General features: G+C 32.8%; 3 protein-coding genes across 3 annotated transcripts; 2 read left to right on the top strand and 1 right to left on the bottom strand.

Moving 5' to 3' along the window:
- Positions 1-367: 367 nt before the first annotated feature.
- LOC129909695 (maltase A2-like) lies at positions 368-2,530 on the bottom strand. Its single transcript, XM_055986769.1, has 6 exons — positions 2,377-2,530; positions 1,397-2,316; positions 1,226-1,333; positions 851-1,170; positions 646-789; positions 368-571 (listed from the first exon to the last, which is right to left on the bottom strand). Exons 1-6 carry the CDS (start codon positions 2,528-2,530, stop codon positions 496-498), a joined length of 1,722 nt encoding a protein of 573 aa, XP_055842744.1. The 3' UTR covers positions 368-495.
- Positions 2,531-5,487: 2,957 nt separating this feature from the next.
- On the top strand, positions 5,488-7,674 carry LOC129911640 (maltase A2-like). The gene is made up of 6 exons (XM_055989497.1): positions 5,488-5,797; positions 5,856-6,775; positions 6,834-6,941; positions 6,998-7,317; positions 7,378-7,521; positions 7,589-7,674. Exons 1-6 carry the CDS (start codon positions 5,632-5,634, stop codon positions 7,662-7,664), a joined length of 1,734 nt encoding a protein of 577 aa, XP_055845472.1. The 5' UTR covers positions 5,488-5,631; the 3' UTR covers positions 7,665-7,674.
- Positions 7,675-11,077: 3,403 nt separating this feature from the next.
- Positions 11,078-16,137, top strand: LOC129909694 (maltase A2-like). The gene is made up of 8 exons (XM_055986768.1): positions 11,078-11,231; positions 11,282-11,625; positions 11,676-12,052; positions 12,112-12,316; positions 12,371-12,478; positions 15,451-15,770; positions 15,834-15,974; positions 16,037-16,137. The coding sequence occupies exons 1-8, from the start codon at positions 11,078-11,080 to the stop codon at positions 16,110-16,112; spliced, it is 1,725 nt and encodes a 574-aa protein (XP_055842743.1). The 3' UTR covers positions 16,113-16,137.
- Positions 16,138-16,174: the final 37 nt, after the last annotated feature.

Here is a 16,174-nt window from a genome sequence, read left to right as displayed (position 1 = left end):
AGACAATTAGATGAGTCTGGGTTTTTTTGTAAGGGACTGAATAGTGAGCAGCTATATTAAAAAGCGATCGCAACTGCTCAATGCTCAGTGAAAGAGCAGAGTGATCAGCAATCGCAATAGCAATAGCAGTGTCAGCTCTTGAACTTACAAATCATAAATCAATTGAAATAAAAAGCAGTTAAATGGCTAGTTTTGTGTTTTCAGTATTCGTCATTTAATGTTTTTGGTTTATAGCTCATTCTATGATAATGAGAGAGATTTTGAAAAAAAAAAATTTAGAGATACCTTATAATTTTTTTATTAATACCTAACACTTAAAGACCAAAATTTAATTTATAAAAAAACAAAAAAAAATGCGCTTTTGTGAAAGCCAGAATCATGCAACCAAAAATTGTTCACATTTAAAAGTGGTTGAAAATAATATAATAATTGTATCTTTTAAACATCGTTGTTAAATTTAAATAAAGATTCATCAATAGCATTTTTATTTTCATATCATTTCTTAACAATTTTCTTTAAAATAACTGCTTCAAATGGCATCATGTTGACATCACCTAATTTCACCCTTTCACTGGAAAAGAAATTAAAAAAAAGAAGATGTTAGGAAAAATGTATAACCATCTTATCACAGACACAAAAACTTACCCAATGGAATGAGGAGAATGACTGGTTACCAAAGTGTATTCATAAACATTTGTACTGTTGTGGAAAGTATCAAGCAGTTTACCAACATGTTCAACTTTATTACCGAAATTCGCTAAAATTCGGTATTCTTCCTTTGAATTTCCACTTTAAAAATAATTAATTTGGTTATTTTTGAAATATTTTCAAACTACCTATGTTTTCTTACCGAATTATTTGAAAAACATTATCATTTAGTGAACCAAAGCTAAAACCACCATCATCCTTAAAAGCCTTATAAGCTGCAGTATGTTTAAGCTTCAGGCCGTTTTTAAAGACATTCAAAGAACTCCTAGCAGTTCCTCGTTGAAGTTTAACATTGACTTTTTTATAATTGTGAGCAACTGGCAACCAAGTATTTGGTGATGAAGAAAATCCAGCTGAAATTTGTTCGTTCCATTGGAATGGAGTTCGGACAAATTTTCGTTCTTCACCTTCGTAACAATTTATACATTCGGTATCCGAGTTTGCCATTCCTATTTCTTCACCCTATTAATAGATTGCTTTAATATTTTTGAGCCTTGTAATTGTTAAAAGAACTTACGTAATATGTTACTGTAGCTCCAGGAAGTGCGGCAGTTAGAACATTCATCAGGTCATTTTTCTCCTGACCAACGTGAGTTGCTAATCTCGGATTGTCATGATTTCCATTCTATAAGAATTCAGTCCAGTTAAAAAAATTCTAATATTCAATTTCCTTTTGTCAAGATCTTACCACCCAATTGGCCATTTTGTGAGTCGTCCACATAACATCTGTCCAATTTTTGACAAACATCTCAAATTCTCGAGCATTTGTCGTTTCTCTGGCTGAGATTAAATTAAAGTTAAAAGGTAAATGAGCTCCATAATGTGTTCCATTCCCAAAATATTGTTTGATAGATCCAATACTGGCATAAGCTTCTGCTAAAAGAACTCTTGTATCTCCTCCGTTCTTTCGTTTATATTCATCTAAAAATTCCCTCCATTCATACAAAAGCTCCACAGTTTCGTATTGTTCTTGAGTGTGTTTATGCTCGAGGTAGTATTGTGAATTTGGATTATTTGATTTACCACTAAGTTTTTCATTTGGGTAAGTTCCATTCTCAAACACTTTTTCATACATATGAGGAACAGCATCAATACGAAAACCATCGACGCCAAGATCGAGCCAAAATTTCAGAACATCCAACATGACAGTGTGCGTTTTTGGATCTCTAAAGTTTAATTCGGGTTGTTCTTTAAAAAATTGATGCAAGTAGAATTGTTGACGTTTTTCGTTCCATTCCCACATAGATCCTTCGAAGACGCTCAACCAATTTGATGGAGGAAGTTTCTTTCCAGGATTTTCAGGATCGTCCAGACCATCAGCCCAAACGTAGAAATCATCAAAACCATCTTCTCTGTTAACAGACTTTTGAAACCATTCACATTCTTCACTTGTATGATTTGGAACAAAATCCAAAATCACTTTAATTCCAATACTTTTGGCCTTCTTCAAGAGAGCCTTGAAATCTTCCATTGTTCCGAAAAGAGGTTCAATGCTGGTGAAGTTTGAAATGTCATATCCATTGTCGACCATTGGTGATTCGAAAATGGGTGAAAGCCATGTGGCAGTTATTCCAATTTCCTTGAGATAGTCAAGTTTTTCAGTTATTCCTGTGGGTCGAAAAATTGGAGTTTAGAAAAATGGTAAAAGAAGATCCGTTTTATATTTACCATTAATGTCTCCAATTCCATCACCATCACTATCCTTCCAGGATCTTGGATAGATTTGATAGAAAGAAGCATCTTCCCACCAATCAATCGAAGAACTTAAACAGTTTACACTTAAAAGTGTTAAAATAAACGTGACAGGTAAAATTTTAATCATTTTGAACCTTATAGTTAAGAGTCGAAAGTTACACTAGACGATAGTATTTCACATAAAATGTTTTTATCAACTTTTTTTTTTGTTTATAGTAATCGAGCCAAAATTTCTAACCACTTGAGACTTATTTTACTTTTTCAAATGTTGTGACAACGACGATAAACTCTTGGAGATTATGTCAAAGTGGAAGTACTTATCTTTTACTACTAATCCGAAAGAGATTACTGAAGTCCGAATAAAAAAGAAACTATCAAGTTAATCCAGTTGCGGATTATAAATAATTAAGAGCCTCAATAAAGCTGGGGAGGCAGAACTCTTTTACAGCCTACACGAAGAGAGAGAGAGAGTGAATTCTAAAGTCGAAAATGCTTCAAGGAGCCAGAAGAATTTAATCCCAATAAAATTCTAGAGCTCCAACCACCTAATCAAATCAGATCAGGGTACCTATTGCAAGACTTAAGTCCCTTTAGGCATAGGGAGGACTTTGAACGGAAATGAAATAAAGCCATCAAAAACTCATCTGTATCTTCAATAGATCAAAAGGCCTTTAAAGAACAATGAGACTTTAAGTGTCTTCATAAAGAATAAGGGCTTCAAACAAAAATAAGACTTCATGAAAGAAAGGGTCCTAACAAAGTAAAAGAACTTCAAAGAAAAATGAGACTTCATTGAGGAAAAGTGGCTTCATTAAGTAAAATGGCTTCAAAGGGTGATGAGACTTCATGAAGGAAAAGTGTCTCCATAAAATAAAAGGACTTCAAAATGCGATGAAACTTCATAAAAGAAAAGTGTATTCATAAAGTAAATTTCTTCAAAGAGCTATAAGGCTTCATGAAGGAAAAGTGTCTTTATAAAGTAAAAGGACTTCAAAGAGCGATGAGACTTCATGAAGGAAAAGTGTCTTCATAAAGAAAAAGAGTTTCAAAGTACGATGAGACTTTATGAAGGAAAAGTGTCATCATTAAGAAAAGGAGCTTCAAAAGGGCGATGAGACTTCATGAAGCAAAAGTGTATTCATAAAGTAAAATGGCTTCGAAGAGCGATGATACTTCATGTAGGAAAAGTGTCTTCATAAAGTAAAATGGCTTCACAGGGCGATGAGACTTTATGAAGGAAAAGTGTCTTCATATAGTAAAATGGCTTCAAAGAGCGATGAGCCTTCAAGAAGGAAAAGTGTCGTCATAAAGAAAAAGAGCTTCAAAGGGCGATGAGACTTCATGAAGGGAAAGGGTCTTCATAAAATAAAAGGACTTCAAAGTGTGATGAGATTTCATGAAGGAAAAGTATCTTCATAAAGTAAAATGGCTTTAAAGAGCGATGAGACTTCATGAAGGAAAAGTGTCTTCATAAAGTAAAATGGCTTTAAAGAGCGATGAGATTTCATGAAGGAAAAGTGTCTTCATAAAGTAAAATGGCTTTAAAGAGCGATGAGACTTCATGAAGGAAAAGTGTCTTCATAAAGAAAAAGAGCTTCAAAGGGCGATGAGACTTCATGAATTAAAAGTGTCTTCATAAAGTAAAATGGCTTCAAAGGGCGATGAGACTTCATGAAGGAAAAGTGTCTTCATAAAGTAAAATGGCTTCAAAGAGCGATGAGACTTCATAAAGGAAAAGTGTCTTCATAAAGTAAAATGGCTTTAAAGAGCGATGAGACTTCATGAAGGAAAAGTGTCTTCATAAAGAAAAAGAGCTTCAAAGGGCGATGAGACTTCATGAAGGAAAAGTGTCTTCATAAAGTAAAATGGCTTCAAAGGGCGATGAGACTTCATGAAGGAAAAGTGTCTTCATAAAGTAAAATGGCTTCAAAGAGCGATGAGACTTCATGAAGGAAAAGTGTCTTCATAAAGTAAAATGGCTTTAAAGAGCGATGAGACTTCATGAAGGAAAAGTGTCTTCATAAAGAAAAAGAGCTTCAAAGGGCGATGAGACTTCATGAAGGAAAAGTGTCTTCATAAAGAAAAGAACTTCAAAAAGCGATGAGACTTCATGAAGGAAAAGTGTCTTCATAAAGTTAAATGGCTTCAAAGAGCGATGAGACTTCTTGAAGAAAAAGTGTCTTCATAAAGAAAAAGAGCTTCAAAGTGCGATGAGACTTCATAAAGGAAAAGTGTTTCATAAAGTAAAATGGCTTCAAAGAGCGATGAGACTTCATGAAGAAAAAGTGTCTTCATAAAGAAAAAGAGCTTCAAAGTGCGATGAGACTTCATAAAGGAAAAGTGTCTTCATAAAGTAAAATGGCTTCAAAGGGCTATGAGACTTCATGAAGGAAAAGTGTCTTCATAAAGAAAAAGAGCTTCAAAGGGCGATGAAACTTCATAAAGGAAAAGTGTCTTCATAAAGAAAAAGAGCTTCAAAGGGCGATGAAACTTCATGAAGGAAAAGTATCTTCATAAAGTAAAATGGCTTCAAAGAGCGATGAGACTTCATGAAGGAAAAGTGTCTTCATAAAGAAAAAGACGAGACTTCATTAATAAAAAGTATCTTCATAAAGTAAAATGGAAAAGTGTCTTCATAAAATATAATGGCTTCAAAGTGCAATGAGACTTCATAAAGGAAAATTGCCTTCATAAAGTGAAGAGGCTTTAAGGAACGATGAGACTAACTTCATTCAGAGAGTGATTCAGTAAAAGAACAGAAAAGTTTCAGTTAATGCCATATCCATTTTATAATCCTTTTTCTTCTTTCATTTTATTAACGATACCAAAATTTTGTCCGTACATTTTATCCCAATTCACCCTACACATTAAACATCACGCTAATTGTAGGATAAGTGGTGTGAATCACTAATGATAATCTATTTATTAAACTATCTGCGCTCTATTATTTCCACTGAAAAGTCCTTAAGTTTTTGGGGAAAAAAAACCTTATCATAATCATATTCATTTCGATTTAAATCTTTTTAATTAAAATTTAACGTTTTTTATATCATATCGATGGATTTCTATTTCTATGTATGTAAGTTGTACATACGCTTATCAAGCCCAAGGCAAAACAATTATACGTGTTTTGAGATGAAAGATTAACCAGAAAGTATTTTTATTGCTCGATCGGAAAAAATCTACATTCAGTTAAGTTCCTGGTAGTGACCAGGAAAGTCATTAAAAATGGTTAAAATTATATTATTTTCAATACTGGTGGTCATTAGTGTTTTAAGTCAATTTTCCTTGGCTTCAAATAATAATGTCGATTGGTGGGAAGATGCATCCTTCTATCAAATTTATCCAAGATCCTGGAAGGATAGTGATGGCAATGGAATTGGAGATCTTAATGGTAAAAATTTCTACCTTAATTTTTTGGTTCCTAGATAAATTCAAATTTTTTTCTATAGGAATAACCGAAAAACTTGATTATCTCAAGGAAATCGGTATAACTGCCACATGGCTATCGCCCATTTTTGAATCGCCAATGGTTGACAATGGATACGATATTTCTAATTTCACCAGAATTGAACCTCTTTTCGGAACAATGGATGATTTTGATGCTCTTGTGAGAAAGGCCAAAAGTATTGGTGTAAAAGTGATTTTGGACTTTGTTCCAAATCATTCCAGTGATGAATGTGAATGGTTTAGAAAATCGGTTAACCGTGAGGATGGTTATGATGATTTCTACGTTTGGGCTGATGGCAAAGATGATCCGAAAAATCCTGGAAAGAAACTTCCTCCATCAAATTGGCTGAGCGTATTCGAAGGCTCTATGTGGGAATGGAACGAAAAACGTCAGCAATTCTATTTGCATCAGTTCTTTAAACAACAGCCTGAATTTAACTTTAGAAGTCCGAAAGTACACAAAGTCATGTTGGAAGTCTTGAAATTTTGGCTCGATAAAGGTGTTGATGGTTTCAGAATTGATGCCGTTCCTCATATGTATGAAAGGATGTTCGAAAATGGAACTTATCCCGATGAGAAACTTAGTGGTAATTCTGACAATCCAAATTCACAATACTATCTTGAGCATAAACACACTCAAGAACAATACGAAACTGTGGAGCTCTTGTATGAATGGAGGGAATTTTTAGATGAATACAAAAGGAAGAACGGTGGAGATACAAGAATTCTTCTAGCAGAAGCCTATGCTAGCATGAAGTCTATTAGACAGTATTTTGGCAATGGAACACACTATGGTGCTCATTTACCATTTAACTTTAATATGATGTCAGTTAGAGAATTTTCAAATGCACGAGATTTTGAAACATATGCCAAAAATTGGACAGATGTTATGTGGAAAACTCACAAAATGGCTAATTGGGTGGTAAGAATTAGAAAATTGATACCTTTTTATCATTTGTTGAATAAAATCATGCTTTTAGAATGGTAATCATGACATTCCAAGGTTATCAACTCGAGTGGGAAAAGATAAAAATGATTTGGTAAATGTTCTAACTGCCGCACTTCCCGGGGCTACAGTAACATATTACGTAAGTTCATAAAGGATTTTGAAGTCTTTTTTTACCAATTTAAAACTTGCTTTTAGGGTGAAGAAATTGGAATGGCAAACTCAGCTATTGTGTGTCCAAATTGTTACGAAGGTGAAGAACGTAAATTTGTACGATCTCCATTCCAATGGAATGATGGAGTATCAGCTGGATTTTCAACATCAAACAACACTTGGTTACCAGTTGCTGATAACTATAAAAAAGTCAATGTTAAACTTCAACGAGGAGTTGCTAGGAGTTCTTTGAATGTTTTCAAAAATGTCCATAGACACAAACATACTGCAGCATTTAAGGCGTTTAAAAATGATGGTGGTTTTAGTTTTGGAGCTGTGACTGATAATGTCTTTCAAATAATTCGGTAAGAAATTAATTACAATATCAATTTGATTGAAAAATAACAAAATAATTTTCCTTATAGTGGTAATTCAACAGCGGAATATCGAATTTTAGCGAATTTCGGTAAAAAAGTTGAGCATGTTGGTAAGCTGCTTGATTCTTCGCGTAGCCGTAAAAATATTTATGAATATACATTGGTTACTGATTATTCTCCTCACAATATTGGGTAAGTTATTTTGCTTTTATTCAAATCATAAGAGAGATTTTACACCGTTTCTCTTTTCTTTTTGTAGTGAAAGAGTAAAACTAAGTGATGTCACCATTATGCCGTCTGAAGCTGTTATTTTAAGAAAACTTATTAAAAAATAAAAAATATGAGATTCTTTATTTATGAGAACTTCTTAAAATAAAATATTTATTCCAAATTGTTGTTCCTGTTGTTATTTTGCTTTTATAGTAGGCGTGATTCATTGGGTTCTAGTATCTACTTCTAAGAATTTTTGATTGCATTCATATCACTTTCTTCTTGAATGCACTCAGAAGAAGTAAAGAGTAGGTACTTAATAGTAAGACTCATCCGAGTCGATGTTAAGTGGACTATTCAATGCAAAACGTTTCAATTGTTATACAATTTATTTTTTTGAAACTGTGATTATCAACTGACGGCCAAGTCCCTTGTTTATTAAAATCAAATGACCAGACTAGGTGGAGAGGACTTCTACTTAAAAAGCTCAATAAGTTGATTTGCCAAATCCTTAAAAGCAATAACGAACGTCAATCTTTGTATCTTCTTAGCATTAGTTTAGTAAAACCAGAGCGGATGTTGATTTCAGAATTTACTCCGAACCTAAATTCATGTTTGCTGACTACTTCAACACCCTTTATTCAGACTATATTTGTAAAATTGAGGAAGAGTTAAAACAGAGCCCAAAAAACTTTTGGAACTTCGTGAAAAGCAAAAGAAATTCTGACGACTACCCTAACTCTATGTCATATAACAACACATCAAGTCATGACTCAAAATTGATTTCGAACATGTTTGCTAGTTTCTTCAAAGATGCTTTTGATGTTCCTTCTTCTTGTCAAACTACCCCTCCATTCTTTCCTTCCCAAAATTTTCCACACCTTAGCTCACTTAATTTTACCATATGTGAAGAATTAATTATTCGAAATGTCTCAGAACTTGACGACTGTTTTAGCCCTGGCCCTGATGGTGTACCATCATGTGTGTTAAAAAAATGCGTATCGTATTTATCCTATCCTCTTTATGTTTTATTCAACGAATCTCTGAGGTGCTCAATCTTTCCAGTACTATGGAAAAATGCTTTTATAAGTCCAATTCACAAAAAAGGGTCAAAGAACGAAATCACGAATTACAGACCCATTGCCAAACTTTCTGTTATTCCTAAACTATTTGAGTCCATTATCTGTAGCATGTTATCTTTTAACTGCAAGTCAATTATTTGCGACAATCAACATGGCTTCGTCCAAAATAAGTCAACTATTACTAATCTGCTCCATTTTACTTCTTTTTGCCTTGATTCCTTTGAAAACCGGAAGCAAGTAGACTGTGTTTTCACAGACTTTTGTAAAGCCTTCGACAAATTGTGCCACAAGACTTTAGTCCACAAACTAAAGGCCTTAGGATTTAATGACAAATTTTTACTGTGGATTTCGTCATATTTAAAGAATAGAAGTTATACTGTTACTTTCAGAAATGAGCAATCGGACCAATTTCATGTCAACTCTGGTGTTCCACAAGGTAGCCATTCAGGTCCCCTTTTATTTATTTTGTACATAAATGACATAACATCCATTATAAAAAACTCGTCTGTTTTAATTTACGCTGATGACATTAAAATTTTCAAAATTATAAACTCAATTAATGACTGCTCACAGCTTCAAGAAGATCTACATAGATTTAGGGAATGGTGCAATATTAACCGACTTTATTTGAATATAGACAAATGTAAAACTATGTGTTTTTCACACAAAAAACAATTATAACTTATAATTATATTTTAGATTCTTCTTCTCTCTGTAAACTTTCCGAGTTCTCTGATTTAGGAGTTATTCTTGACACTAAGTTGACGTTTACTGACCATTATAACTTTATAGTAAAAAAAAGCTAATAAGATTCTTGGTTTTATCAAACGATTTTCTCGTGATTTCTGTGATCCCTATGTCCTCAAGCTTCTTTATATTTCTTTTGTTAGACCTGTACTTGAATACGGCTGCGTAATATGGGCTCCTTACTATTCTGTTCATATAAATAGACTTGAAGGTATACAGAGGAGGTTTTTGCGTTTTTGCCTTCATTTTCTTCCATGGTCCCAAAGATCCATACACCCACCCTATTCTCACAGACTCTTACTTATAAATCTCCCTTCACTTTTACAACATAGAAAATATATTCAGCTTTGTTTTATTGTCAAATTAATCAATGGTTCAATAATATGTCCATCAACTCTGTGTCGTCTAAATTTCAGCTATAGTCAAACTAGCATAAGAAGACAATTGCCTTTATGTCCGATTTTCAGCAGAACAAACTATGGTGTGAATAGCCCATTAAATCAATTGATTTCAGTCTTTAATAAATATTACTTTTTGATCTCATCTGTAAACGACAATGTCAAAAGCAAAACATTTAAAGAAAACTTTTTTAACATATTACCTATAGTTATTATTTATTTTTTAGGTAAACATTTTATTATTAAAATTGTATGTACATAAATAGTTTTAAATTCTAACGTTAGGCTATTAACGGATTAAATAAATAAACAGCACTCCCTTTGGGGTATTCCTTTTGGTTAATACAAAACGCGTCCAAAACGCGTGCAACATGCGTGCAAAACGTGTCTAAAACGCGCCCAAAACGCGTCTGAAACGCTTCCTATACGCTTCCTAAACGCGCCCAAAACGCGTCCAAAACGCGTCCGAAACGCGTCCAAAACGCTTCTGAAACGCGTCCTAAACGCTTCCTTAACGCGTCCAAAACGCGCCCAAAACGCGCCCAAAACGCGTCTGAAACGCTTCCTAAACGCTTCCTAAACGCGTCCAAAACGCGTCCAAAATGCGTCCTAGACGCGTCCAAAATGCCTCCCAAACGCGTCCAAAACGCGTCCTAAACGCGTCTGAAACGCGTCCGAAACGCTTCCTAAACGCGTCCAAAACGCGTCCCAAAAGCGTCCAAAACACGCCCGAAACGCGTCTGAAACGCTTCCTAAACGCTTTCTTAACGCGCTTAAAACGCGCCCAAAACGCTTCCTAAACGCGTCTTAATTTCCTGGAGCCTAATAGACAAAAACATTTCTTCAAAAATAAGAATTATAAAAAAATATTTTGGAGCCGTTTTTAAGAAAAGTATTTTTCTTTCACTGATGTAGCAGGTTTGAAATGTTCAATGCATTTTAAGACTTTTTCCTTAAATTAGACTAGAAAGGAATGCAAAAAAATTACCGCTTTTTCCAAATTTGCGAATAATTTTTGAAATATGTTTATCTATTAAATGAGCAGCTTTTCGTTTCGATACAAAGCAGTAAAATGTATCGATTTCCAAAGTTCTTGTTATCGACTGAAAATATTGTTTCATCTCTAGGCATTCTAAACACTTCAATAAACTTTGATGAAAGATGCGATTATAGCTTCCATTATTCATTATACATTCTCCTTATCGATTTAATTAAATAAAAATGTATGATAATCGATACCTATTAAAATGTTTCGATTGATAGAGAATCGTTTAGTTCAACTTTTGGACTCAAGCCCTCAAAAACCAAAAAATGATAAAAATTCTATCGGTTGCATTTTTCTTTATTATTTTGAGTGAATCCTGTTTAACTTTAAAAAGCGATTGGTGGGAAGATGCATCCTTGTATCAAATATATCCAAGATCATGGAAGGATAGTGATGGAAATGGAATTGGAGATCTAAAAGGTACCAAATTTACGTCATAATTTTCTAGACTAAAATTATTTTCTACACAGGAATCACTGAGAAACTTGATTATCTGAGAGAAATTGGCATGACTGCTACATGGCTTTCGCCCATTTTCGAATCACCAATGGCTGATAATGGTTATGATATTTCCAACTTTACCAATATTGATCCAATTTTCGGGACCTTGGAAGATTTTGATGCTCTTTTGAAGAAAGCCAAAAACCTTGGACTTAAAGTACTTGTGGACTTTGTTCCAAATCATTCTAGTGACGAATGTGAATGGTTTAAAAAGTCCATTAATCGGGAAGATGGATATGATGATTTCTATGTTTGGGCTGATGGAAAAGATGATCCGCAGAATCCTGGAAAGAAACTTCCTCCATCAAATTGGGTAAATATTAGCCTTATTCCAAGTTCGTTTCATCACAAAAAAAAAATTAGATCAGCATATTTGGAGGATCGATGTGGGAATGGAACGAAAAACGTCAACAATTCTATTTGCATCAGTTCTACAAAGAACAACCTGATTTCAACTTCCGAAATCCCAAAGTACACACTGCCATGTTAGAGGTTTTGAAATTTTGGCTCGATCGAGGTGTCGATGGATTTCGAATTGATGCTGTTCCGCATATGTACGAAAAAATCCTTGAAGATGGTACCTTTCCTGATGAGCCGCTAAGTGGTGAAACAGATGACTCAAATTGTCAGGACTTCCTGAAACATATCTATACTCAAGAACAATATGAAACAGTTGAGCTACTGTATGAATGGAGGGAATTTCTAGACGAATACAAAAGAGTTCATGGTGGAGATACCAGGTAGGAGGCTTTTTTTATACATAATTCTTTACTTCCCACTTAGACGAAATTGTTTAAAGGGTATTGTTAGCTGAGGCTTATGTCAGTGTCGAAACAATTGACCAATACTATGGTAATGGCACACATTTTGGAGCCCATTTGCCTTTTAATTTCAATTTCGATGCAATGCTGAAATTGCCTCATTTAAATGCTCGAATTTTTGAAGAAACTGTAAGCTTATGGATGGATAGCATTTGGAAGAAGCACAAAATGGGTAATTGGGTGGTAAGTAGAAGCATTGTACCGCACTGAAAGTCATAAAAATGTCTTCTTGATTAGGTTGGTAATCATGACTTGTTAAGAGTTGGTGACCGTGTCGGCGAAGAAAGAAAGGATTTAATCAATATTCTCGTTGCAGCACTTCCCGGAGTTACAATTACATATTACGTAAGGTTATTCTAGTACAGATAAATAGGCATTTAAAAAAAAATATTGTTACACTCATGAAAAAGGATCAAAAGTGTTTACAAAAAAATTTGGTGAAAGGGTGTTTTTTTTTTTTACAGAGATAGTAAAATCTGTAATGATCCCAAAAAGCCAAACAAATTGAATTTTTATACTAAAGTTCTTAGACTTTATACATGAATATCTTTGGCTTTTTGGGATCAATTCAGGATTTTATTGTCTCTTCGAAACAAAAACACCCTTTCACCAAAATTTTTTGTATGAAAACTCCTTATTTTTGCTTTCTTTTTCATATCCAGCGTTTTTACCACATTTCTTTAGTTTCCCTTTAATTTTGTCTTCACTCAAAAAAACACCCTTTTAACCATATTATTCTTAGGTATAGACACTTTAGATTCTTGTTTAAAATCTCAAAAGTAATATAATTGCTGAATTTGAATCGGGTACCTACCACTTTTATTATTTAGTTTTTACAATATACATTTTCTCTACACCCAACAAAAAAACACCCTTTCATATGAAAAAAATAATTTAGACTTATTTTATTCGTAATGAAAGACAACATTTTTAATAAATTTCGTTAGGGTAATTTGTATACCATTGATTTTATCTGACTTTTTCTTTATTTCCCAAAATAAACACCCTTTCACGTAAAATATTTTTATAATCTGCTTAGATTCTTGGTTTCTGTAATAAATGAAATAATGTTTGTACCAATTTTAACTGGGTTAAAAATTTTGTCCCAATTTTTGTGGTTGATACTAATTCCGAATTTTATTATTTTCAAAAAAAAAAAACACCCTTTCACTCGAGATAATTTTGTAGACTCCTTAGATTCTTAGTTCTTATAATAAATAAACAAAATTTTTTTACCAAGTTTAAAAAATTAACAAAATTTATGTCAGCTGTTATAATACCTTTCTCACACATAAATCAACCCATTTGTTAAGTAAACATTTTAAGTAACCATATGACCAATAGTATTATATCACATTGCATTGTTGCTGACACGATGGGAAATGGTTTCATACCAGTTCCCACTGAGTGTTCTTTTTAAGTATAATTATGTATACCTACTTATTTTTTTGGTTAAATTGCTGCGGTAAAGTTTCCCGCAATTTCAATGGGCACTTATTAAGACCTCCTTGAAATATTTTGCAGAGTAATCGGAATTTGCTATCCGTAGTCATCCTGTTGACCTTTAACTGGTGTCATCTGTTAAAGTGGGCTTTATTGTCAGCCCTGGTGGTATGTTAAATTTGGAAATTGCTGCGGTAACTCCCTCTGAATGCCCTGCTGGGGGCTTAACCGCTGCTATTCCTTCGAGGGTTCCTTTTAGCTGCTCCGGCTGAGGATGGACTGCTGCGGTCTCCTCTATAACCACATCAGATTTTTTTTCTTCCGCTACTGCAAACCGCTTGAAGATGTCATCTTTCATTCCATCATGATTTTTTTTTACCCCATCGTAAAAACCTTTAGTGAAGTATTCGTGTTCAGTTACCTGCGGATAATTGTCTCTTATCTCGCTATCAACATTGTCGAATACTTCCCATAATTCATTTAATCTTGTCCACCGCGCATTTAAATAATCCAGGGTTTTTCTTAATGGACCATCCTTTCCGTAATTGCTAGCAAGTGTACAGATTTCTTTTCCTACAGCTTCTTGCTGATTGGTAAGTTCCGCTATTGTAGCCACCATTTTAATTATTGAATTTTTATATTGAATTGTTAGTAATTGAAATGAACTTCTTGATAACGACTCACTTCACAACACTGTTTCTTTTATTTTATTTTATTTTATTTTATTTTATTTTATTTTATTTTATTTTATTTTATTTTATTTTATTTTATTTTATTTTATTTTATTTTATTTTATTTTATTTTATTTTATTTTATTTTATTTTATTTTATTTTATTTTATTTTATTTTATTTTATTTTATTTTATTTTATTTTATTTTATTTTATTTTATTTTATTTTATTTTATTTTATTTTATTTTATTTTATTTTATTTTATTTTATTTTATTTTATTTTATTTTATTTTATTTTATTTTATTTTATTTTATTTTATTTTATTTTATTTTATTTTATTTTATTTTATTTTATTTTATTTTATTTTATTTTATTTTATTTTATTTTATTTTATTTACAGGCCACTAAACTCTTTTAGTAGGTCCTGTCACGGTCGCCAAATGTTCTTTAAACTTTAGAACCTTGTATGTTAATGAAATACAAACACTTATATTTTCTTATTAATATTGATTACAATTTTATTTGAATAAGATGATTTATATTTTCTTATTAATATTGATTACAATTTTATTTAAATAAGATGTTCACTTGAAAGTGGTTGGACAGCGAGTGCCCATTATGCCGATCATTCAAAGGTACTTTGTCAAAAATGACAAGTCAGCATAATGAACACTCAGCGCGTGAGACTAAACATTGAACTTTTATTAAATGATCTTATTTCGTCTGGTCTCACGCAGAAGTAGGAGTTGGGTGGAAATATGATATGGTAGGAAAGGTAAAAATGGGTGATAGAATACAAAAAAATAAGTAGGTATACATAATTATACTTAAAAAGAACACTCAGTGGGAACTGGTAAGAAATCATTTCCCATCGTGTCAGCAACAATGCAATGTGATAATACTATTGGTCATATGGTTACTTAAAATGTTTACTTAACACCCTTTCACCAGAATATATTTTTTTACCTTAATGGATCCTTTGTGCCTGCCATATCTTAAACCGTTATTCCGAATTTTTTCGGAAGAACACCCCTCCATTCAATTTTTTTATAGACTCTTTTGATCCTTGGTTCTTATCCCAAAAGCAATCTTTTTGCCAAGTTTCATTAACAATTTTTTTTTATTTGCTGATTTTTGTTTACTATTTTACCTGTACTATTCCAAGATTGATACACAAATATGCTACTAAACGGACTTTTTAGGGTGAAGAAATAGGAATGACAAGTATTTTCTACGATTGTGAAGATTGTTTAACAGGTGAAGAGCGAAATTTTGGAAGATCACCATTCCAATGGAATGATGACATATCAGCTGGTTTTTCATCATCACCAAATACTTGGTTACCAGTGGCTGAGAATTATAAGAAAGTCAATGTTAAAGTTCAACGAGGAGTTGCAAGAAGTTCTTTGAATATCTTTAAAGCCTCACAGAAGTTAAAACATACTGCAGCGTTTAAGGCGTTCAAAGATAAAGGTGGTTTTAGCTATGGAGCTTTGAATGAAAATGTCTTTCAGATAATTCGGTAAAAAAGCCCTTATATCGAGATATCTCCAAATATTTTTTAATTTAATTAACTTTCTTCAAGTGGTTCAAATGAAGAATATCGTATTTTGGCAAATTTTGGAAATAAACTTGAAACTATCGGTGCATTGCTAAGTAGCCATAAAGATGGAAGAAATTACTTTGAATATATATTGGTGACATGTTATTCTCCACATAACATTGGGTAACTAATTTTTTCAATTCAAGATTACCTAAATAATAAAATTAATTTTTATTTTTTTTCAGTGATCGTGTAAGACTTGAAAGTGTTTTCTTGGTGCCGTTTGAAACTGTTATTTTGAAGAAAATATTGAAAAAATAAAATAAAGTAAATAATCATATTGCACAAATAACACTGGAAAACAAAATTGTCCATGTAGTATG

The sequence above is a fragment of the Episyrphus balteatus genome, chromosome 2 (assembly GCF_945859705.1).
Source record: "Episyrphus balteatus chromosome 2, idEpiBalt1.1, whole genome shotgun sequence".
NCBI classification, from domain to species: domain Eukaryota; kingdom Metazoa; phylum Arthropoda; class Insecta; order Diptera; family Syrphidae; genus Episyrphus; species Episyrphus balteatus.
The sequence above is the reverse complement of the archived record's forward strand: the minus strand, read 5'-3'. Positions and strand labels throughout refer to the sequence as shown.